The following is a 26379-nucleotide window of genomic DNA, read 5'->3' on the forward strand; positions in this document are numbered from 1 at the left end:
CTCGTGCAAGATTTGGATGGAATTTCCAGCTCCTGGCTTCCACCTGGCCCCACTCTGCTGTGGCCATTTCGAGACTCACCCACATGATGGAAGATCTTTCTGTTTGTTCCTAGCCTGCTTTCTCGTGCTCTCTCTGTCACTCTATCATTTAAATTAAACATAGATATTATTTTTTTAAGAAAAGTTTCTCATTGTAAGTTCCATACATTCAAGTCACCTTTGCAACAACAAAATATATCACCCAGTTACTTCATTCCTAAAGAACTGATGTCTTATGAATGTAATCATGTCAATTCATTCTTTGCATATCATTACCTAATTAAAAAAAAAAGAAAGAAAAGCAAGGGGAGGGGGTCTTAAAAGATATCATAAGATAAAGAAATACAAAGAAGCCAGCAGGGACAAACCAGAATGATGATTTTCTATTGATGATGTCAGAAAACTGCCCTTGTTTGACAGGAGGAAAAGCAGCAGCAGCAGCATTATGATAGAGAAATCTCTGGTGAAGTTGTGCTGGGCAGGTTTCTGTTAACACATTGGCTGACTTTCTCAAGACAAACGGATGTCATCATTCTTTTGTACCCGAGAAAGCCAACAGGAAACGGGTTCAGAATATCCACCCAAAATGGTTAGTATGACCTTTGCTCTTGAACTACCCACTGTTTGCCTCGACTTGACCACTGTTACCTCTGGCAGAAGTTACTCTGAATGTGCTGGGCATTCAGTGCACATCACTGGTGGTAGATGCACCTACCAAGGTAAGAGGTTGCAAGAAATCCAAACAGGTACCACTGGTGCCCGCTACAGTTCCTGGTCCGAAACAGACATCTAGGAGGGGCAGAGTTGAGATTTAAAACTCAAAAATTCTAATATCTGCATTAGTGGTTTTAATCCCCTTACTTCTTCTTTCTGTGGTACGTTCTGTTATGCTTTATCCTTAAAATACACATGCTCATGTGCACAAAGCACATCTAGGTTGATCCATTTATTTTTAAATCACACATTAATCAAACTGGCATAGCAATATCAAGTCTATCTGATGGTTTTCTCTAATTTTTAATGAACAGTTAAAATATTTTAATTACATGTATTGTTTAAATCTATCTGAAGAATCTAGAGATGGCTTGAAAACAGCTGTTTTTTTTTTCGGGTATTTTAAATATACCTCACTCCAAATCTTATTTAGACCAATACATAAAATATGACAACTACATATGTTATGCTTGATCTTAGCCAAAAGGGTAAGAAGCAGCAGAACAACATATTCAAATTCTCCACAAATAAGTACTTGCTTCGAGCATCAGTTCAGCAACTGAATCACAGTTCCAAATCACTGAGAAATGACTCTATTTCTAAACTTCCTTATTGTCACAGACAAAATTATAAAGACAAGTATAATTTGACATTATGTAGCAATTGAAGAGCAAACTACCTTTCAAAGGAAAATAATTCAAGAAATTATAATCTATAAAACAAACAAGCATGATGTAATGTTTGCCATCTAGTACTCAGAAAGGAGCAACTAGCTTGGCTTTAATGATGGAATGACTTATTGCAACAATAGAAGACAGTTGACAAGAAGACACATCACTATCATAGGAAAACTGCCCGCCAGGATACTAGAAGCTGTAGTTACCCATTGTTTCTATCCCTCAATTCTTTCCATTTAATTGCATGTACAGAATAATTTCCATGTGTTCCAGTTATCTTGCACACTTCTCTTTCCTTCACACTGCTGTCATTCTGATTGTTTTGACAGCCACCCTTGCAGCTCTTAACTTCAGATTAGGTAGTTAAGAGATCAGGATAGTTTGTGTCAGTAGGATTTCTGACTGCATGACATTATGTGTATATTTCAGATAGATAGCGAACTGCTCTTCCGGATGCTTGCCTGTGACAAAGCCATCCTGACCTGGCCTTACTGTGGCTCAATACTGGTTGAGCAGGTGAAAATGAAAACAGCTTGAGTAAGATAAACGGCACCCCAAATTGGCTGCATTGGCTCCCACATGGACCTGGATGGCCACCTCCTGAAAGTGTCCACCCAGTCAGGTGGGGCTTGTGTAACCTCCTCCCTACCTCCAGTGTTCAGCAAGTGCTGAGAGACTGGCTTTTCTTCTCTGCATAGTAAGACCCTCAACAAAGTGTCCCAGCTGCATGCCTCATCTCCTTTTCACTCCCAGGGGGAAAGCTATCACAAAGATGCCATACACTAGCGGGGGATATTGTGCACCACCCAGACTTGCACTTGGACACCAGTCACATTGTTCTGGCAATCTACCTACCTCTGGACCTTTCCAATCTTCTGAAGTATAGCAGTGGGGTTACACTCTAGAGCTCTACAGTGTTTTTCAAGTTTGGCTACTATTTTAGGTTGTCAGTTTCTAGCAGTTTGGAATTGGCAAGGTCTCTTCCAAGTCAGCCACTTAGGTGCACTTTCAACCGAGAAAGAGTAGTTTTTTGTTAGTGTTTGAGAAGGCAAATGGATCCACAAAATGAAACAATTTATTATCAGTTGTGCTCAACTAGAAGAGCTGGTTCATGCAGACTCCTGCTATAATCCATGGGTGGCTTTGCCTTCTGAGGCTGCCCTGTGCCAAGAACCACTATTCACAATTGGAAAAAATGCTTTTCTGAATGGACAGATTGATTTCCTTCTACTAGATGGCATCTCTCTTGCATGGTTGTTTTCAAAGTGCATCACTTGTTTGTCTTGGACATACAGAGCTGCCCAGCAGGGCTTTTTCAGCATCCCACGCTGTTTGGACCCTCTGGACACTGTCTTTCTTCTTCAAAGACACACATATCACCTTGAAGCCAAACTTACTGTGGCTGCTAGAGTCCCATGAGACTCAATTCCTCATCTGTTAGCTGCTGCCTTGTTGTCAAATACCAGTCCTTTGAAGTAGTATTGTCTTTGAGTATCAACCCAGAGGATGAATTCAGCTCAATTGCACATTATATTACATGGTCTCTTTCACGCTACCTCTGGTTGATACCTATGGTTTGCCAGTTGGAGGAAAAAAAAGACACATGACACTCTAAATTGTCTGCACTTTAAGTTATACAAATGGCAAAATGGAAGAGGAAGAAGGATTGCTTTGGGGAGCAAGCAAAACCAATCCCTGGCAGCATTTTCTATGAAAAAGAATTCTTAATGGTGAGGTATCAATTTTTCTATTTTAGACTACAGCTAGCTATGTTTCTCTACAATCAGAAATTTGCCAGACAATTCCCTGGGGATTTCCAACCTCTAGGGGGAACCTTCATGAATGACTTTGAGCACATTGGAGAAGATGAAAGGCAGGACATGTGTTTATGCTTTTAATGTTATTTAACTAAAATTTTTCACATTCTATCTTGATGTATAAAAGGTTACCCTTCTTTTGATAATAAACTAAGTCTTAGAAATAAAAATCAAAAAATAAAAAACAACAACAAAAAAACAACAGATTAACCAAGGGGCAGAACTGGGAGTCAACTTTAGACCTTCTGGACCCAATGTTGATGCTCTTTTTTAATCTTCTGGGCAATCTATAGAATAATGTATGTTCTGTAAGAAATTAATAGGAAGAAAATGTGATTTTTGCTTTAGAAAAAAAGTTAGCTGACATGTGTACAGCAGATCCTATGTGTCCAAATACATGTTGCATCTCCAAAAAGCATGTGTAGCGCAGTGTATGCCAAATTCCATGAGTGCAGCAGAAGCTGTCCACTAACCAATCCATGGCTTCCAACTTCTACTGCAAATGCTTGAAAAACCCCCATGACTGTTGTAATGACCTATACCTTGAGAGGGGAGAGATGTGAGGGCTGGAAAACCTTTCTTTTATATCTCATAGATTTCTGCATTGCCATCAATGTTATAAGCTCGCATTAATTCTAGAAATAAGAGATATAATTGACATAAAGGAAGGTAACACTGCATATATTATCATTAAACTATGCTTATAAAAATAAAACCTTTGTAGCAAACAAGTTCTGTGTCTCTTGTAATCATTATGTAAAGTCAAAAAGAATATATTTATGTAACATCTCATTCACATTACAAAAATAATATAATAAATATAGTTATGTAAGGTTGGAAACTCTTCTAAGGATATAGGATTTTAATCATTACAATGATCCCTTAAATGTACTTTATTGTCTCCATGTGACAGATGAAGAACTTGAAAGAGTAGTAAATGAATTTGCTTCTCAAAAAATCCTACTAGTGAATTTCTCAAGTATGTGTCAGAACCTGATACACACTGATCTTTTACTAAATTCTTTGCTGCCTTTTGGTTCTCATTGAAAAATCTGGATGCCTTTGAAGGGCTTTTATAGTTCTGAAGGGATAAATAAAGGCAACCTGTCTAGTATTTCCCTTTCTTGACTGTCCCTTCCCTTTGTGGGCTTTGTTATTGAGAAATCTGCAAAAATGTGCATTTAGCCTAGCTAATAAGACAATTAACACACACACAAATAGGCACACAGGTTGGGGTGGGGAGAAGAGAGAAAGAGAAAAAAGAGAGAAAGAGTTAATACTAAATAGTTAAGGAGAAAATGCTATAGAATTGATTTAACAATGAAAATGTAATGTTGATTTATGACCATTGGTCTGGCACCCTTATTCATTCATAGCCATTTGTTGGTACCTACCAAGGACTCCTAGAGAATAAATAAGCATGAGTTGGAAAATCTTCTTGCCTGAAAAAATGATGCTTGGAATTTATCGGGAAAGACAGATGTTTGAACACCAGATGCTGTGTTTATCCTACCACTGACTGAATTTACTTTGATGTATGAATTGTATACATCAAGGTCTTTTCTGCCACCAAAGACACAAAATCACACATCTATATGATAACCGTCCAAGTGTGTTTTAAACTTAGCACTGGATCAAAGAACAACGGCTTTTCCCAACTGATATCTGAACGAATCATTGCTTTTTTTTTCACAAATATTAAAAAATGCAGGGGATATGTTTAGGCCATAGGCATAACTCAAACAAAATTTGATATAGATTGAAGAATCTTGCTAAAATAGAAGCTGTTACAAATATTCTAAAAAAGAGAAATAAAAAAATGGTACTAATGATCGATAATAAAAATTTTAAAATAACTGTCAATTATTACAAATGATAAGGCGATCCTCTTATATATTGCTCATCTTGGGCCATGCACTATAGGAGGTTTGTGTATTTTGACTTTATCTTCAAAACCTAGGGGTATAACTGTGCAGTGCAATGTTCTACTGTGTAGGATACCTATGGCTAATAGTAACTAATTATATATTTCAAATTAGCTAGTAGATAGGATATTGAATGTTCCCAACACAAAGAAATGACAAAAGTTGGAAGTGACAGCTAAGTCAATTTCCTTGACCTAATCATTCCACACTGTATCCAGGTATTGAAATGGTACTCCATATTCTGCAAATTTAAATAATTATCTGTTAATTAAAATTTGAAAATACATTTTAATGAAACATTATGAAGGGGTGGGTATTTTGCCTAGCAGTAAGGATGCCAATTAAGAAGTCTGAATCCTGAGTAACAGTCTTTGCGTTCAAATTCCTGGTTACAGAGACCCAGGTTAAGAATAGCCATGGCTCTAGTGACGTGTTTCCTAGCTCCTCGCTTTGGCTGTACACATCAGCCCAGCTCAGTCCTGACCATTGTTGGGATCTGGAGAGTGACCGAGCTTCCATAAAGCTCTGCTTTTCAAATTATAATACACAACACCTGCAAATGCAGCACTGTCACTATATCTCCATTTTACTGATGAGGAAACTGAAATGACTAGAAGCCACACATAATCACAAATTGAGTAAATACGAGGGCTAGAGTTCTGAGACTGGGAGCCACTCAAGACTAAATGTTTCCAGCCACCATCATGTTGTCTGTGATACAAAGTCTAACAATTATGGATTGACTCCTCTATCTCACACACTGCAGGCCACAAAGTAAGTAATAATGGATCATTATTCACACAACTAGACCAATACTGTGTGTTCCAATTTTGGGGAATTTATTTGGAAAATAAGGTATTTGAAAAAATGTGGGCAATAATGTCATTTGCTTTGGATTTCCAGAAGATGGCATAGAGCCTCAGTGATGGGTTTTTGCCTTATCCAGACTGGATTGATATCTTCCCTCATTGTGTAGTAATGTAAAAGGAAATTTAAGTTGATTGTCCTTATGGCCACATTGGTAATATTTGAAAAGAAGGTAAAAGTATGAGGAATACATAGGATTTCTGATTGGGGAGTCATTTAATGCAGCATTTGCCCCTACCCTAATGTTTTTAAATGACTTCTAAAAGCCTCTGATACACATTTCTTTGTACTATTCCTCACAATAACTAATTCTTGCCTAGATTTAAGATGGATGTACTTGGCCAGATGAAAGCAAGTGCTGCTTGGAAAATAAAATCACCAACATTCAGAAGCCAGAGCTGCTAAGAATTGCCCAGAAGTAACATGTCCTGTTCCACAAATTATTCCCCACTCCACTCTTCTCCTATATCACACAACCAGTCCATTTTTTATCTTTTCAAAAGAAATGAAACAAAATACATCAATGGAATGAAATGGTCTCTTCGTAAGAATCATAAAACTGTATTTTCTAATGCAGACACAGAAAATGAGCTCCTCTTTTAGGTGAGCAAGACTCTTAGGCAAAGCATCAATATCCTGGGCCATTGATAACTTTCCTGACATAGAAATATTTACAGTGACAGTTCTTTATCAACTATGCTAGAACCTGACTCAGACTTGAAAAATGACTTCAAGGTATAAAACATGGCATCAGTTCCAAGATGCTTCCCTTGAATTCTCTTATTTTGTAAAGATTAAAAAAAAAGAAGAACTGCCCAATTTTAAATATACTTCCTGGACCAAAAAATATGTTTATTTTCATGGGGAAAACACAATTTAGTTTATATTGTTGTTGTTTTCCTTTTACAATTAGCCACTGATAAAGTTACATAAATAAGTGTCCCAAAATAGCTACAAAGAAGGAATCAATAATGTCAGTATTCAACACAACCCCAACAGCTATTTTTAAAAAATGAGATAAATATTTTGCATATTGGTTTTTAAATATTTATTTTTTATTGGAAATTCAGATATCCAAAGAGTAGAAGCGACAAAGAGGGAGATCGTCCATCTGTTGATTCACTCCCCAAGTGGCTGCAACGACCAAAGCTGAGCCAATCTGAAGCCAGGAGTGAGGAGCCCCTCCAGGTCTCCAACAAGGGTGCAGGGTCCCAAGTCCTTGGGCTGTCCTCAACTGCTTTCCCAGGGCACAAGCAGGGAGCTGGATGGGAAACAGGGCTGCAGGATTAGAATTTGTATCCACATGGGATCCTGTCACATGCACGGTGAGCATTTAAGCTACTAGGCTACCTCTCCTGGCCCTGCATATTGTTTTATAATATTTTCTGCTAAGAAATATGTTCTAAAGATCTTTGCAAAATAGTAGCACTTGCCATCCTCATGAGATTTATGATAGTGAGATGAGAAAATTTGTCATTGTAAAGGGAAAACAAGGTTGTTGCCCAAAATGAATTAGTTCAGAACTGGATCATGGCCAGATGAGAGCACTGAGCAGATGAGGGAAGCAGAGTCTAGAAGGGACTTCAGGATTGGTTCCTCAAAGCCGCATCCAGGAAACCATATTGATTCACAAGGGAAGTGTATGACTTGTTGGACAAGAGTCTGTTCATTCATTTCCTTCCTTCCTTCTTTCCTTCTTTCCTTCCTTCCTTCCCTTCTTCCTTCTTTCCCTCCTTCTTCCTTTCCTTCCTTCTTTTCTTTTTTCTTTCTTTTTCTTTCTTTTTCTTCCTTCCTTCCTTCCTTCCTCTCTGTGTCTCTTTTCAAAGAAGTTTTTATTTGTGACCAAACTTAATGATATACTTCCAATTTTTTAGAACAAAGGGAAAATTATTGCCATGTTTTCTGAGATGATTTTACCAACATTTTATGATACTGCTATAAAGTACCCTTCATTTTTGCTTAACTTTCCTTCATAATCATAAATCTTTGCAAAACAAATTCTGATATCCTTTTCAGTTTCCAAGATGATGTCTCATAGTCAGTTTTTATTTAAATCATTAAAAAATTTTTTGTTTTCACAATACAGTTCCTTAAGCTCAGGCATTTCCCCCTACTAGGGACCCAGACACTCTAAGCATTTGTGTGTGATCAACATGTATTCGTTCTAGACAATAATCTACAAGCTATATTCAATTGAAGATCTTATGATTGCAGATAAGAATCATTGTAGATAAAACTAATTGGTGAGACCACATCACTTGTTGCAGCAGGAGACCATAATCCCTGGCCAAAACACAACATATCCCACCCTAACTCACAGTCAAGTTTCATTATCTCTCTAGTGTTGTTTTCCATGAAGACACCATCACACAATGGGAGAATCCCATTCCTACTTAGGTTCACTTTCCTAATTTATTTTAAAAAATTGATTGAAAGGTAGAATAGCAGCCATGAGATTCACACGCACACACACACACACACACACACACACACACACACACGGGTTCTCTGCTAGTTCACTCCCCCAGATGCTTGCACTGCCAGGTGTGGGCAAGGCTGAAGCCAGGATCCAGACTTCCTCTGTCTGGGTCTCCCTCAGAGGCAACAGGGGATCAAATATTTGAATCATATTCTTCAGCCTTTCCATGAGCATGAGCAGGAAACTAGATCAAAAACAAAAGAATCACTCCCACATGGGCTGTCAGTGTTGGAAGCAGGGGCTTAAGATACAGCACCACAAAAATGGCTGCTTGCATCTCAGTCCATTTTCTGAGTTTTGTAGCTTAACCTACATATTATTTTCTGCTATATTTAGTTTTGCATATTTGCTGGCTGTACTAAGTGTATTATTCTCTAGTTTCCTTGCTACTTTCCCCGTTCTTCCATTTACTATCCAGTTCTGCTCTTCTTTATTTTATTTTGTTTTATGATGCAGTGGGATTTCCCCTTGCCTCCTCCCTAAATCCCCGGATCCCACTGATTTTCCCTATGTTATCAGAATGGTATAGTCTTTCATCAGCAGTCAGATGTCCATCATTCGGCTATCCTGATATTGCAGAAACGGAGAATGACAGAGTCCAGCTTCCTATTGTCGAAGGATTTAAGAGTTTTGTTGAGTCTGTCTTTGATTTAGAAGTAGAGATGCATACTGCATTTTGTCTTCACATCTAGATATGACAGTCTTTATTATAGTTTCTCTAGATGACTACATGTACATGCATGTTCACATATGTCTGTTGATCTTGTATTTTACATGAAAGTTGCCTTCTATCAGAGAGAACATGTATTTGTCCTTTAGGGATTCTGCGCTTCTCTTTCTACATATCTACTAAAAATGATCTGCTGAAATATTCCAAAGCAAGTGCTTGCTTGATCTGAGTTGTGGACATCCTTCTTTTAAAGTTATGACCATCTCTCTCAAGTGTATATTCAGCACGCCCGTGCAATCCTCTCACATGTGCTTACTAAATTCACTTCTCTGGAGTTTGATGAATTTTTCCTTTTCTCTCCTTAAAACACCTGTGATTACTTCCCACTTCATCAACGTTTTTCACCTTACTCTATTCACAGTAGCAGAGAATAAAGCAATTAGATGCACTCTCTCTCAATATCTCATGGTGAATACTCTAAAATCTACACCCACATTCTCCACTTATCCTAACACACAATACAGGGACAGGGGCCCCCGCTGAAGCAAACCCCGACACATCTCCAACAGCAAGGACCTTAACAGCTTTGTTCCCTTGATATCCCCAGCACTAAGAGGAGCATCGGTATGAGCTTAGTTAATGAAAACCCAGTGAATGAATGCAGAACATCTATGGATAGGAAAGTTTTCATCTTTCTTAAAGCCAGAAGTGCCAGAACAGGTATTTACATAGGGGCAGTGCACATCTGTGGCATAGAGCTAAATGATCATATGTAAAACACGTGCTAAATAGGAGTGATAGTCATCTTTATTTCACTTCCTTGGTGCTTTTCTTATCTCCTAAATTGTATGTATTATTGGTCTTATTTAATAGAGCATGTTAACAGAGCTAGTCACTATCTCTCTCTCTACTCTCTCTCTCAAGCTTTCACAACAATGACCAAGGTACAAATGTGGAAATGAAGTACAAGCAAGTTGATCAAGTTCAAGTTAGGAGAGGAGAGACAGTGTTCAATCCATGTCAGTCTGTTGAGAAAGTCCATGCTCTCTCCCTTACCCATGAGCCAGTTTGCCCCAGAAGTGCACCCCACCCCCAGCCCCAGGTACTGTGAAGAATGGACTAATTTCACCCTGCAGGTAGCATGGGTGTACATGTTGTCCAAAAGGTCATATCCTCATTGGGTCGAGCGACAAGCCTGGGAAGCCATGAATATAGGATCTTATATCCATTTCTCTGCTGCCGAAGACTGGATTTTACTTTTTGTGCTCCCAAGCACAAATTTTAGCCACTCAAGAAAAGGCAAGGAACCCAATAATCAAGGCATGAACAGAACTTAGTTTTGTGGACTCTGAAGCAGATATGGGGTTTATGAAAATACAGAACACGTTGAAAATGTGATGTAGAAGTTACTGTCAGTGTCTAGAATGAAAACTGGAAAGGACTCCCTCGCTGGAGAGTCTCTGTAACTTGCATTTCATTTACTTTAGTATCGGGATAAGTCTGACTATGATCTATCCTGATCTGGAAGGCCAGCACCTGATGATGAAGAATCTTTGCACTTGACTCCTTCTAGGCATATGACCTTGGACAAGTGACTGAAACCAAATGCACATACAGTTTATTTTGTTGAATCTGCAGCTATGAACTATACATAAAAATGGTTGTCAACAGGAAGAGTGTAAAAAAAAGTGTTGATGAAAGTATCTGGCCTATGTTCAATAAGTCCTTAAGAATGTGATGCTTAGAATGGGATGCCCACTTCTTTATCACCAGTAATAGGACCCAACTGAGGCCCCTTTACAGTGTCAATTTCCTATTTCCAATTTCCTACTAAGCATTTAGGGCTTTCTTCTGTGTCTTTGTTGCTACAGATCCCTAAAACTGGGACTTGGGCCTTAGCTTCTGGCTAAACTGAACCTCTGTTTTCAACTCAGTCTGTGTCTTCAACTCTTGGTAATCCAATCAGTTTTCTGGAGAGCCTTGCTTTGGCCTATTCATCATTAAACCTCCAACTTTCTTGGGCATCATCCAATACATACAGAAAAGAGTAAAATGCTGAGTAAGATTTACAATATATTTTTACATAAACAAAGAACCAGAGTTCATGTAATTGTAGCTAACAAAATTTTGCAAAAATTAGATACTATAAATTTATAAAAAGCTTAGTTCCTCATTTAGAATGCAATTATCACTCTATCATAGTTGATGTAATTATTACGGTATCTATGCAACCAAGTAGCATTGCGATTTCTAACAGGTCAATTAACCTTCCTGGGCTTCAATTTCCTCATAAAACGAGGAGGCTGGATTATAGTTTCTATGTTTTTGAGTTTCAAACAAAATATAATAACACACCTGTCTGGGATATGAATGTGTTATTCCCACCTAAATTTGGAATATTCCTCATTTTCAATATATTGTTTTGAAGCTAACGTGAGTGGGGAGGGGAGGAGGAACAAATCCAAAGAAGAAACATGGGTTTCCCTTTGGGAGATACTCACCTATGTCCCTCAGTGTCCTACTGTTATCATTATGGAAGCTACTAAGTAATATTATTTGATTTTAAATGTTCCTTGCCCAGTAAAGTCATATTAAAATTACTTATATTGCTCTTAAAGATGTGATTAAAGTAATGTTTGTATCCTGGGATGTTGATATGGCCTGGTAAGCAAGCAATGAAGACTAGGTCTGCTCACTCTGCAGACCTAACCTAGCAAAAAACAAGGGAATGTTCGCCTGGGTATGTGACAAAGGTCACTGAGGGGTAAGTGTTTCATGTAAGATAGATGTGACAATCTGACAAAAGGTAATTCAACCCATGCCCTTGCAGGTGTCTGGGACACAGCCGAGGAACACGGACAACACACAGTGATCAGAGCACGCAGGAATGATGTAGGAGGTACATTAGTCACTGCAACAGAAGAAAGAATCGGAGGCTGCGTAGAAACCTCCTAATGGAATTCTTTGCTTGCTTCCCAGGAAGGAAGAGCAAGTCACAGAGGCTTCATAAAAATCCTTCATTTTATGGCTATGACCATCCTTCCGTTCCTGCTCCTGCTCTGCTGGCCAGCTCACTCTGCTCTCGTCACTCTAAACCTGTGTTCTTGGAATATATGCAACACATTTCCAGCACATTTTGAGCTTTTGTTCCAGACATCCACTAGTTTTAAGTGTCTGCAAATAAGTCAGTTCTTTAGAATGGCTATTATTATTATTATTATTATTATTATTATTAGTTTAGTTACATGGAAATAGAGTGGCAGAGAGGAGAGACAGGAAAAGACCTTCTATGACCTAGCTTACTCCTCATTACAATGGCTAGGACTGGGCCAGGACAGAGCAAAAGGCTAAGACTCCATCATGGATAGAGGCAGCTGGGGCCCAAATGCTTGGGCCATCATGAACCGATTTCCCAGGCACATTAGCAGAGAGATGGATTATAACAGCAGCCTGTAGAGGTGAAATACATGCTCAGAATCTGAAGGCCTACTTCCCAAGTGGTGGCCTACCCCGTTGCACTGGAATGCCGGCCCCAAGAAAGGCCTTTCTAATCACTCTAACACAAGTAATTTCCTGTTTTGGTGTCACTGCAAAGTTTTGACCTTATATATGTAACAAATTAGACATTTCAACATATTCTAATTTTTGTCTTCTTTCCCTTTACATAAAACTAGACAATGATAACTCCAATTTAAGGGGAAAAAACGTAAACATTATAGATATATCTTGTAGCAACACTTACTTTTGTTTATCTAAGTATATTTTATATTATTTGGGAGATATTTATTATCTGTAGTCATAGTTAATATTTATATCAGTGCCACCACATAGAAACTAATTGTATGGTGCATTCCCTTTTTATTATTCTCCCTGAGTCTCCAGTTTATTCATCTGCAAAATAAATAACACCTGCAATCCAGCATAATTAGTACAACAATTCCAAGGCATTGCGTACATAACTCTCCTTTCTCCCTGTTCACTTTATACATGTTTTCAAGCAAGGTCTGTTTGCTTCCTTATCTCTCCATTAGCTAGAATCAGCTGTGTTCCATTTGGGTTTGGGCTTAGAGCTGTTGACATGGGATGAAACGGAGTGTGTGTCTTCTGCTTATGACCTTCTAGGACTCATCACACAGTTGAAGTTTGTATTGAACTATATTTAATTCTGAATGCACTTACTACAAGTATTCCTATTCCAGAAATGGTTAGCTCAATATCTTTGCCCATCCCCCACTCAGTCCATCCATACATCTCAGACTCTTGAAAAAAATTCTGTCCTGGGTTCAAGCTCATATCTCTTCTCATTAGCATCCCATAGTGAATTTTCTCTTTTCTCCATTAAGTATCAGCCCTTTCCTACTCCATTTGTTTCCAGAAATATCACTTGTCACTCCAAAGCAAAACAGAATGGCAGCAGACTCAGCCTGAGAATGAAATTTTTATCTACTTCCTTCTCATGAGCTACCCAGGAGTGCAACCAAAATCTGGACTTGATTTGAATAGAATTCAATGTAGTTCCATTTATGGTACAATATTCTGTGCAATTAAAAGCATACAGACTTCATAATATTCTGCATTCTGCATTTAGTACAGCCTGTGTGCTTATTAAATATTAAAATCGTTGAGAATATTTTACAAATGGAATGTGGTCAAGAGATGCATATGGAAAATATTCGTGGATATCCGGTCTAACACTTTTTGTCCTTCAGCAAGTTATTGGACATTTCCAGTGGTATCCAGGAAAGTAAAATTATATAATAGGAAATGGAATAGGATGGACTACATTTACTAGTTGAGTTTTCTTGAGCCACATTATCTGTCTATATGCATGCACTAGTCTGATATACACATAATCAGGTAAGATACACAAAATGTAAGATATTGTTATTTGCACTTATTCAATTCTATGGATAAATACAAGGATTATAGATGAGAATTAATAGTCTAAAATCATATGACTAATATTAAGTGAAGCTATGGACTCGAATCCAAGGAAAATAATGCCAGGTCCTCTGGGTGTAATATCTGAGCACACTAAATACCTTCCCAATCGTTACTTTTAGGAAATCATGTTCTCAAAATAAAGGGAAACATTAATCATTGGAAACCTTCATGAAAGTCAAATGAGGTAAGCATTCCCTTTACTACAATTCAACATGGTGAGAAAAAATATATAAACTTTTCTAATATTGTAATAAATTGTTTCTTATTTTTCTTAAATATTACAATTTAGAAAGATTTTTCTAGTACTCCAAAACCATTTGTTTTAGTAAAATATCACATTGGAGAAGGCAGAAAGTTAAACAACTTTGAAAATACTCTATTGTATGCATTTCAGTAAAGCTACTGCAGACAAATTTGCCAACCCTGGTCATCCCCAGTTCCTTGGCTTCGGCATGTCTCCTGGTCTAGATTAAAATCCATGTTGTTTTCCAGGTGATCCACTTTACTAATATACCGCAAACCTTCATATGTCTGTTGACAGCACAGGGAAATTCAAAACTAAGGTTGCAAAATTCTTCTCTGAGCATACAGGTGAAATCTCTGCTTTTTGCTCTTGAGGGAGCTTGTATGATATCTGTTAAATAAATTAAACTGAATAAATAAGAAAGCTCAATTCATATTCTAAAAAGTTGGTTCCCTTTGTCTTTGATAAAATCATTCACCAGCAAGAGTGATTATTTTAAACCATTCGTGAATACATCTTCTAAATATTTTGCCTTTTAGTAAGATTGGTAGAAGGATGCTTCTTCCTTCATCCAGTAACTTCTTGAATGTCATTTGGATGAAAGGTGAATATTTTTGCATACCTACCTTGCATACAGAGATAACAAAAGCTTGCCATCACATTTTAGAGTTAATTGCTCCCTGGAATCTGTTAATAGAAAACTCACTTTGTTTTTAATAGAGGCAGCTTCTTGCTAGGAGGTTTAAGGAGTAGTCCCACCTTGTCTAATTCTGAAACATCCTAAACTCCTTAGCAAGTAGAAAGTGCTCATTAGTTTCAAACCTGGCCAGCTACATCACATCCCGTTCTTACAACTTTTCTCAGGCTAATACTATTATTTTCATGTATACTGATCTGTTGGGTGAATTTTCTTAAAATTGAAACTTTTCAAATAGAAAGAACTTTTAAAACATACTCGTAAAGCTAATTACTAATGATGAAATGGATTTATTTGCTATTGAACGTCGGCATATGCTGAGAAACGAAATCAAAAGGAAACCTATCAGCTTCTAATGCCCAATTCTATGCCTTTTGAAATGACTCTTATATATTGTCGTGGAATACAGCGAATAGGCTCCTGATGTCTGATGAAGAAACCCACTATGGAAACAGGGCGGGGGTGTTGGTAGGGGGAGTTGGGTTGTCACAGTCACAATGCATATGAATTCCAACACTGGTCACTGATACCCTTCCATGAAATATAAATTACCAAATCAATGTTAACTCCCTAATAAACCCAGATTTTAAAAACTGGATGCTTCCCTGGAGAGCATCAAGTGTATTTTTCTCATTTAGATAATCAAAGAGGTGAAAGGAGTTAATCAAGCCAGACAGTGGCAGAGGGTCCAGAAGAAATGATACTAGGACTCCAGTTTTATTTCTCATTTGAAAGAAGGTTATCTGCTCAGTGTAATTTCACTTTGTAACATTTGACATGGAATTACACGTGGATGAAGGACCCAGGACACTCAAGGATCTAATCTCCAGTCTTTTTCAAAGAGTGCGAACTCAATGATTCAAAGATTAACAAACACAAACATTTCATAAACTACATACCCAGTTTATTTTGAAATACATTTATTCTACAAATATTACAAGCAAAGTAACAACTCTACTAGGCAAACCTTATTTTATAGGACCTCCAGAGCACACTGTAACGTATATTGTGTGTACATGTGTAATATGCATAGAAAAATAAAAAATGATATATATATACATATACGATATGTATATAAAAATACACACTACATTCTGAGTGATATCTAATGCTACAAAATTTTAAAAAATGGTTTAAACATTTAGAAAAAACTTCACATAGTTTCAATCTAGGCTCAATTTTTCTATTCTTAATCCTCAAGTTCTTTCACAGGACGCAGGGACATGAGCAGATGCAAACAGCAAAGGAGGCGGGAAGAGGAGGAGCTCGTAGGTCAAAAGAAATCTGAATGAAGTGGTCACCAGTGCTTGTTTATTTAAGCATGTTTCAGGGAATCTATGAAGATGCTCCATTGATGTTACACATTGCTTATCCTTTTCAATACTTAAACGTAGTCTATAATTCTGCAGGACCCAAATTCCAATCTATAGTCTGAAACTATGAACAATAAATCTTTTTGATTTTATTCTATCTTGAATAAGCAAGGTAAACAGCCAACTTGAATTTGTTTTAAAGCTTTTGACTCTAGAATTCACTTTGGAGATAAGACTTACACAGCCTTTAAAACTGAAATACCACTGCTTTCTATCTCTACCAATTCTAACACATTAAATGTAATTCCTTTTAATGTGTTTATCAGCATTTCACCATTAAAAAAAACACTCACTACTAACAATAGATCAAATTTAAATTTATACTGAAGTTTACAAGACAGCACATTATTTCCAGTGTCACCACAAAACTTGCCTAAAAAATGCTGACGTGGTAAAATAGAAAATACAAGAAAGGAACCATTCATACAAATCAATACAGTTTGGAATGAACGTAATAAGGAAAAGGAAAAGCAAGCACTTTCATAAATGTTTGTAGCTCTCAGAAGCAGGAAACACACATGCTCGTGCGGAGGAGGGAATATTTTTCAAGTGTAACAAACAAAACCAATAATACAGTAGGCTTTGTCACTCAACCCAGAGTAAAACAACTTAAAGAATGGCCACATAGCCACCAGGAAACAGAGCTAACCCCTCAGTACAGCTACAAATTCTGCCACTCTCGTACGGAACTGTCAGTGTCAGAAACCAAGCCAAGCAAAACCAAAACAACAGTGCACTAAGATGGGATGTCCCAGTCATCTTTAACAGTTAAAACAATACAGCCTGGTGAACAAAGACCCCAAACCAGTGACCTCATGGCTAGCACAAGACAAAGTCAATTTAAAACCAGCAGGGGCCACGTCCAGTGTTGGAATCCATCTCTTTTCAGAACTGCAGATGCTCTCTCCGAGAAGGCTGCTCAAAACATTTTTGCGAACTTCCTTTAGAATTACTCTAACAAACTCTGCCCCCTCCCCTCCTTCCCTGGAGTTATAAATGTAGGTTTCTGATCACCTACATCGGAGTGACACACTTTAGTGTGATGACTGCTGCCTGCAAATGCAATCTTACTTATGTCACATTGTGGCAGCCACTCTCCGGAGGAACGGATCAGCTGTTTATATAAACACACTTAGGATAGATTTTCATTTTTAGTATTCTTTAACATTTGGAACAAGATGCAAATCAAAACAGTACTACATGAAATATCATCTAGGGATGCTTTTTATAAATGATTCTGCCAACTTCAGAGAAACAAGAATTGGCTGTACGCAAACATACTTTCAACTGTGATCTGAGCAGTAAGAAAACAGCAACCCAATCAGAGAACCAGTGAAACAGTTAACGTGGGGGAAAAAATCCAGGCAGACACACACCTTAATCTTTAAAGGGACAAGAGGACAGGGAGCTTCAAACGGATGTAAACAGCAATAATCAATTGGCTATTTGAAATCTACGTTAAAGTCTGCCCTTTGAATTGGAGACTTTTCCTTTACAGTCTGCTGGTACAGATGCTAGACCATAGACATACTTCATGAGACAGCCCTATAAAATGTCACTCTTAGGCTCCCATCCTAAACTACAGAAATTACAAATGAGTACTCATCTCAATTTGAGGAATGCAATTGCATAGCTGGAAATGAGAGGAGCGCACCTCACAACATGTCCACATACAATTTGCTGATGCATTAAGAGGGGATACTAGATTAAACAGTCTCACATCAGTACAGGCTCAATGCTCTCTATCTCAGCAGACATAGCCATCATAAGCCCTTAATTTCCTCAGGTTTGCTTCTAGCATTCTGATGCAAAGTGTTGCTCTTAGTTTTAATGTTCTTTTGCTGTGAAAACATTACTGCAAGTGACAAAAAGTTTATTTTATTAATCTCTCCTCTCCTGAAATCCCTGACTCTCTTCATGTCAAGCCTAGAGCAACATTCCTCTGATCTCATTTCAGGTGCCTCTGACATTTGCTTCAAGAAATTTTTACTGCAAAACAGATAATTTTTAGAAGTCGCTGAAAAGCACTCCCTTACCTTCTAAACCTGCTTCAATCAGCCCAAACTGTTCCAATAATTTAACAAAAAGCACAATGACGATCAGAACTGCTATCATTTCAAGCCCTTCCAAGTTCATGGTCAGCTAGGTCATGGTCCGACCACAGCCACTGAGAAGTGTTCTTCTGCCTGGCTTTCTTTGTAAAGCCATTAAACTACATTAAGAAGGCTACTGCCGGAGAAGGGGAGGAGGAGAGGGTGAGAGAGAGCAGAGGAGAGAGAAGGAGGTGGGGAGGTGGAGGAGGAAGAGGAGGAGGAAGAGGAGGAGGAGGAGGAGGAAGAGGAGGAGGAGAGAGAAAACGGAGGGAGATGGAAAAGGCTGAGCGAAAGGGCGTGAGCGAGGGAAAATGCGTTCATCCTGTTTGCTGTAGAAGAGGCTAGAGGTGGCAGCTGATTCCAGTCTCGGCTGTCTCAGAGATCCGCTTCTTGCTCCTCTCTCCCTCAGAGACAGCCACTTGCGAGGTAAGGCACAGATGACCCAGAGACCCGGGAGGTCACCAGAAATGTCCTAGGAAAAAGGAATACAGCACAGGAGGCTTGGCAGCCCCGGGACTCCGAGTTGAGTGCCGGAGCACCAAGAGAGGCTTCGTGGGGCTGGTCAGTTGCCTTGGAAACCACGGAAAGTATCCAAGGGCTGGGCTGGCGCTGCAGACGGGGCCAGAGCAATGCATGGTGACATAGAGGAAAAACCAGAGGACGCCCAGGGGCGCAATGAAGTTGTAATTCTGCCTTTTAAAGAACATTGTTTACTACTCAAGGAGTGTGTGTGTTTTATCCCAGGTAGTTCAGTGCAAAGAAAAAGGTCAAGCTGTAATGAGTCCTTGAATATGTGCTTCTTTGGTTTCAATGACTTTTTGTGAGTCTCACACTGAGAGCTCACGCTCAGGATTGGGTAGTGACAATCACACAAGCTTCAAAAGGTCCCAGACACTGCTACCTATTCTTCACATCTGCACAGTAATTTTTAGAGTTCAGTAGCTGCCTCTTCAGCACCAGCTCATTAAGACTCGATATCCCGAAATCAACAGTTTTCAAGGTACAGCTATACTTTTCAAAAATCAGTACATTTGGAGCCAGAAAGAGTTTGGGAAGAAAAAAAAGAAAGATTGGCTGGAGTTTCTTTCTGCATTTTGCAGAAATGTGTCTGTCTTTCTTTCTTCATGACATTGTGCAAATAGATCAGACTCATAATAAACGAATGCAGCTGAGAGACAAGAGGGTGCTGGAAAGCATCAGAGAACTGATTCAAGTCTCCCATCTCATAGCTGAAGGACCAGAGAGTGTAGAGAGAGTGGACGACCATGTGCACCCTCCTTCGTAGGTAGCTGGATTTTCAGGCAGCTTAAATGTAATGATTCAGAAAATGAACCACAGAGCCGTACTACCTGGATTCAGATCCAGGACCACTTGCTGTGTGACACTGATTATGTTTCTATACATCTCTGTGTCTAGCATGTAGCTCACTGAATTATCCTAAAGTTTGCATCTACAACAGAGTGAGTGGACTTAGTCACCTCCAGCCTCTGCCTTCACCACAAGTGTCTCCATGTTTTGTTGGTACTGTCAGGGTTGTCAGAATAATTACTCTGAAATCCAACACCCATGTTACTATGCTCTAAATCAAAAAGCTTCCAAGACTCCCTGTTTGCTTGGTGAAAAAGAAAAACAAAAACAAAACTCTCATTCTTTTGAAAGGGCATTCTGGTTTTCTTATGATCTCTGGCATCAGCTGAGATTTGCTCAAGTGTCTAACTTATTCTCTACCTGCCAGTTCAATTCCCCTTTATCACACACATTCTGAGATTCTCCACACCCAAGGTTTTGATCAAATTGTGCTTATCTCCTTGGAAAACCCATTCTATATCATCTTTGTGCAGCAAGTTGTCTAACCTCATTCTTGAGAGATATTTGGGATTTTTAAAATGTCTTATGGTAAATTTTCTGCTTACAATATTAGAGCCTATTCTCAACAAAATAGTTGATTTTCTAAAGGTAGAAGTCATGACTTTTTTTCATCATGAAGCCCTCCAGGACACCCCATGTACAATGTACAATGATACTCCATGTACAATGCACACTCTGTAGATGCATTGCGTAGCAGTTGTCAATGGTGATGAGATAACTGCCAATGCCAGAGGCTTCATGTGTGTTACTCCGTCCTATCATTCAGGAGCATCAGCACCATTAGATAAGACGTGCAGAAGAGAAACTGTGCTTCTGGGAGGCTAAGTAGCTCGATCAAGGTCACATTATGTATGAAGGATGGTAGAGCCCTTTCTTTCTTCTCTTTATTTCCCACAATTCTACATGAATTAAAAATGCAGATATTGAAACAAGTGCTTGTCAGTGCAGAAATGTATTTGGTTCCTACAAAGAGCCTCACAGACTGCCCTGTGACATCCTAGTGAACCCATTAACCTCAGTGGCTTGGACTGCAACAAGTTTCCAGTGCAGTAGTTGACTGACTCCCGGCATGCTTCCCTTTGCTCATTCACAAACTGTGACTCCAACATAACATTGGTCATCTCCAAAGGAGACTTTCTTGTGTTTTCCTACCACAGCAAACTCTCTAGATCCTTTCAGTTTGTCCTATAAACAAAAGTTGGTGTGTAAGACCTTTGTATTAGTATTTAAGGCTAATGTTCTGTCGCTGGGAAATACATGTAGTGGGAGGCCAGTGACACTGAGCAAGGGAGCGTCTTCTATGGGGTCTATATTTTACCATTTTGAGTTCCCTCTGAGCCAAGCTGTTCTCATAGCCTGTGGATTTCCTTCCAAACTTTACACACGTGGGCTCTTACCCTTGTAGTTCCCTCTAACCGAATTCTCATCTTTGGTCTCCCCATAAATCAGTGACTTTATTTAAAACCTATCCCCAAATATTCCATCATGGAATGACCCTTGTTGATCATCATACACAAAACAGGCTTCCTTTTCTGATGCTGAAATTACTACCTTAATGCTGGCCTTGTGTTTAACTTGTATATCTGTTTGTTTACCTCCTTATCCAATAGTTGCCTCTCATAGAAATGCCACAAAGATCATCTCCTGCCTATGAGGGCAATGATTCGTGTCCATTTTGTCCACAGTAGTATCCCCCAAATATCCAGTGTAAGTGACAGTGATGGTTGCTCAGGGACTAAAGCATTCTCACCCTCCGTACGATAATATCTGCTCTCTTTGTCTGATTTGGTAGAACAGAATCTCTTGTTACCTACAGTGTCCAGTCAACCCACGAAGCTTGTGATATTCCAGCATGTTCTCCGAGGGGGTTCCCCATGAGCCACTGAGGAAGTCATCCACAGCAAGGCACGTTTCTGTGCTTTATCCTCATGGTGAGCCGTGAGCAATGCACCCTGAAACATCTTGGCTGAATTTTGTCTTCTGTGTTTTCTGTGAACACGCTCTGTGCGTCTTGCTAATGTGACCAACAAAATCAAGGCCAACAGAAGCATTTGAGTAGGAACCTCTTCCCCAAAATATTTTAATAACTCTGGTGTGGGTCATGAGAAGTACCTTGGAGGGCATCTCCTACCTCCTTATTTTCAGTGGAAAGAACAGTGCAGTATAAAATGGTGATGTAGCTTAACTCTATCTATCTATCTATCTATCTATCTATCTATCTATCTATCTATCTATCTAACACTTAGCTTTGAACCACAGCTTGGATTCCAATTAAAAGATTGATTTGATATTTTTCTTCCTGTTTTCTTCTTCTTCTTTTAAAGAAAAAAAGACTGGAGTGCTCAACAGAAAGAAGAGGCTTCAATGCCAACTTCATATTTGAATACATTCATGTTACTTGAACTCTGAAACTCAGTTTGGTAGTTCTCAAAATTTATCCATTACATCTTGCTTAAGGGATGTTGCAAGAAGCAGATACAATCATATTTACAAATGGTACTGAATTTACAAGAGCTCTATACTTTGTCAAGCAGTCTCCTTCATGTATGGTCTGTCCCATTCTTAAAACCACTCTTTGTGTTTTCCTTCTCTTCTTATAGATGAGTAAACAGAGGGTGGAAAGAATCTGGAAACTGCCTATGCCCCAGCAACAGGAACCAGTGGGACTGAATGTCATGATATTTCTCAAGTAAAGTGCTAAAGAGTGGCCAAGTATACGTGGAACATTTAATAAAATAAGCAACAGATAAGTAACAACACTTCACTGCCTTTTTGCGAAATATCATTCTATAGATTTATATTATAGGTCCTAGAAAGTTCCAGGACCCTGCCACAGGGAATGTAAAGAGGGGTTGAGGGTGATTGAGGGCTGGTGATCAGAGAACAGTAATGAGTCATGAGAATTAAAACAAATAAACAAACAAATGGCCAGATGATGTGCCCAATAAGAAGCTAATGGAGAGGATTAAAGACAAAGCCAGTTACCACTGTTGAAAGAAACAACTCGGGGAGAATTGCTCAGACTGCACAGCCATATCAAAGTCATCGTTTCCTGTCCCCAGAAAAATGAACACACTTAATTAGAGAAGACATCCTTTCTCTTGCACTTTAGAGCATATCCCTGAAGTGCAGTTTATTCAAAATCACCATTTACTGGCAGTAATGAACCCATTTCTGCTTCATTTTCAGCAATATGACTTTCGGAAGGAAAGCAATGTTTCCTTCCAAAATGAGAGATGAATCTGTCCTTTGATGAACTGAGGCAGGGAACAAACAGCTGCTGGCTTGTATGGTCCTTCTGATTTCCAGGTCAGGGTGGTAATAAAAAGAGGAAAAAAAGGGGAAACTTTCTCTATGTGCTTGTCTCAGTGACTCAATTAGTTGCTCTGACCAAAGACTTAGCGTCTCTCTTTTTATTTGTGATTGTTAACCTTTTATTCACTTGTTAAATCTGTGATGCATATTATATATGCGTGTATTGCAAGAAGATTATAAAACTTAACTTATGAGAAGGGCGTTTATCAGAGCAGGCTAAGTTCCTGCTTAGGAGGTTTGAATCTATGACAGTGCCAGATGGAGTCCTTGGCACTCCATGTCCAATCTCCTGCTCTGCAAGGGAAATCCTGAGAGGCACATGATGACCCTAGTAATTAAGTCCATCACAAAAGGGGGATGTGGATGAATTTGAAGCTCCTGGTCTGTCTGGTCCAGCCCCAACTGTTGATGACATTTGGGTAATGGACCTAGGATAGATAGATATAGATAGACAGATAGATAGATAGATAATAGGTAGATAATTTATTTCAAATAAATAAAGAAATGAGTGTAAGAATTTAAAAGACACACATTTGTTGAAGTATATTTTTAAATGTGTATATATCATTGGTTTTAAAATATCCATGGAAAAATATTATGAAATAGGGGATGTGTTTCAATTGCATGTGTATTAAAATTTTCTTTATTTTCTATTTGTCCACAAATGGTAGTGCTCTTGTTCAAGGTGGTCTTTGCACAGCATGAAATATATCAAAGCAGAATTTAGATGACGATAGGTAATGTGTAGAATAATCACTATATGACTAACTAGTGAATTACCAAGAGCATTGTACAGATTCTCTCCTTGCAACCTTCCATATACCAAAAGAAGTAGTTATCAATATTATTCCCATTATACCCAGGAAAATTGTGAAAGAGTGAATAGTAATAGGAGAAAACTACCATGATTGGAATCCAGACCTGACTCTACAGGTTATAAGCAAACACAATTTTAGATGTTATTGTGAATAACTACAAGTGAAAGCAGCCTCTGGTTCAGACTTTGAGGAGGTGTAGAAAGTGCCATGAGAACCAGGAGGCAGCTTAGACTTCCCTGGCAAAGGAAGGCAAAAAAATAGTCACTATCACAGAGATGACACTGTACTATACATACACCAGGTGGTCATATGTTTCCAAAGCAAAGGCAATCTAAGCTATTTGAACATTGGCAAAGAAAACAAATCCTGCCAAAGAATTTACTTAGAGTTTGAAGAACAGTAAAAATCCAGCCAACTCCCTGGACCAGGTGTTCCCATGAAGTTTTTCCTCTCATTTTTCAAATAGTCTGCATTTCTGACATAATGGCATTCAAGAGCCTACGTCTAACACTCTGCTGTACTTGGGCAGTTGTTTGGTCCAAGAAAAGCCTGGCTGAAGCCTTTGATGAACTGAAAAGGAATTATATTTGGCCATTACAAAGGAACAGAAATAAACAAGCACCAGGCATCAAATGAGAAACTTATTTCAATTATATTGTAATGAGACAATGACCAACGCATGTGGAAGCGGTACAATCCAGAGGTTAAGGGCATGCTCTGGTTTAAGACCACATCCTGCTCCTCAGGAGCCCTGTGAATTTGGCGAGTTGCTAAGATCGTTGATGCAAATCAATTAGAACAGAGGCTATCAATTTAGAAATGTTCAATAAAGGGTAGTTACCACTGGTACAATTTATTGAGCCATTCCTACACATCCAGTATTGTTTTAACTGTTTCCCATGACGTATCTTAGTCAATGAGCTGCTATTTTTATTACTCTTACCCACTATGTGGATAAGAATTAGTAAGATAACTTCAATTGGGTCAAGGTCCTGAAAACACACACACACTGCTCATTCCCAATCATTAGGTTTATAGCTGTCCTCAGTAAAAGTAATATTGGAAGAATTTAAAAATTTGTCGCAAGTTGCTTTTAAGGGATATCTAGGTGTGTGTTGCAAAGGAAAAAAAAAGTAAAATAACATTGAAATAACTTTCCAGGCTCCAGATATTTGAACATCTTTGAGCTTCCATCCTGAAACAATTGAACAGAAGCAATGAGATGTTAGTACTGCCTCACCCTACGCCCTCTGTTCATGTTCAGCTGGACTTTTGCAGTGTCCTGTTCACCGCCAAAGAAATTGATCACCAGGAATATATTACCTAGCTCTATGAATCTAGGCTAATGCTGGCATCACACTCAATGAGGGCAATCATTATGAAGCCAGTTGGTTCTCCTGCATCCCGCATCATCTATTGTTCGCTCCAGGTCCAAGGTCCACTTCCAGTTACCGAGTCCTGCTAATGTGTACCATGAAGAGCCACAGATGATGTTTTAACTCATTAGGTTCCTGCTTCCCATGTGCAAGACCTGGTGTATTCTGGTATTCTGATTTCATCCCTGTTTAACATCAGCTATTATGACCTTTATGGAGAAAGGTCAGTACATAGAAAATTTCTTTCTCTGGTCAGCTCTGCCTGAATTCATTAAGAAAATAAAAATAAAATATTTTTAAATATAACACATTTAGACAATACCCTCGGCAGGGAAGGGGCAACAATACCTCCACATTTCACCCACCAATGCTGCGCTAAGGTTGACTAGCAAACACGAGCTCCCCAGGATTGAAGGCCGCTCAAGGAAGGAATGGTGACTCAGAAACACATCCTCACAGGAGTAAAGATAGATGGAAGAAATGTAAATGGTATCTAGCCGTGGCAAGAGAGAACAAGAGAAATTATATATATGTCTGTGTATGTACATTGCCAGGTGCTAAAATGTCTGTGTGCCTCAGAATTACCCAGAGATTTTTTTTTTTTCTAAAAATGAGCTTCCAGCAAGAGTTTTGGTCAGGAGATCTTAGGGAGAGCCCATGCATTTCCATTTAAATCAAGCATTCTAATGTATTCTAACACCAGGCGTCTCTGTGGTAACACTGTGAGAAACACTGCATTCATCTGGCCAAACAGCCTCATCCAGATAAGTAACACAGACCTCCACACAACTTTTTCAAAAAGTTGCTGAGTCACACATCTTACCAATCAACATAGCTAAGAGCTGCGAGCTGTAACTGTTCGACAGAAAGTTCTTTTTTTTCCCCTCATAGAAGTCAGAGACCTTAAAATCATGTTCAAGTCATCCAAATTCCCGTTCTATATTGAATGTATTTTCGGATGAT

General features: G+C 38.7%; 1 protein-coding gene across 4 annotated transcripts in view; it reads right to left on the reverse strand.

Annotated features, from left to right (window-relative positions):
- KCNIP4 (potassium voltage-gated channel interacting protein 4) overlaps positions 1-26379 on the reverse strand; it is an 889621-nt gene that overhangs the window by 390658 nt on the left and 472584 nt on the right. The window contains exon 1 of one of the 4 annotated variants that reach the window (XM_040965952.1): positions 18483-18674. The exons of the other annotated variants lie outside the window; for them this stretch is intronic. Within the exon in view, the coding sequence (XP_040821886.1) occupies positions 18483-18582 (100 nt within the window). The 5' untranslated portion in view covers positions 18583-18674. Of the gene's footprint in view, positions 1-18482; positions 18675-26379 lie in introns of those variants that run through there. 4 annotated transcript variants of the gene reach the window in all.

Source organism: Ochotona curzoniae, unplaced genomic scaffold, assembly GCF_017591425.1.
Source record: "Ochotona curzoniae isolate NIBS_2020 unplaced genomic scaffold, NIBS_Ocur_1.0 scaffold_4505, whole genome shotgun sequence".
Lineage (NCBI taxonomy): Eukaryota > Metazoa > Chordata > Mammalia > Lagomorpha > Ochotonidae > Ochotona > Ochotona curzoniae.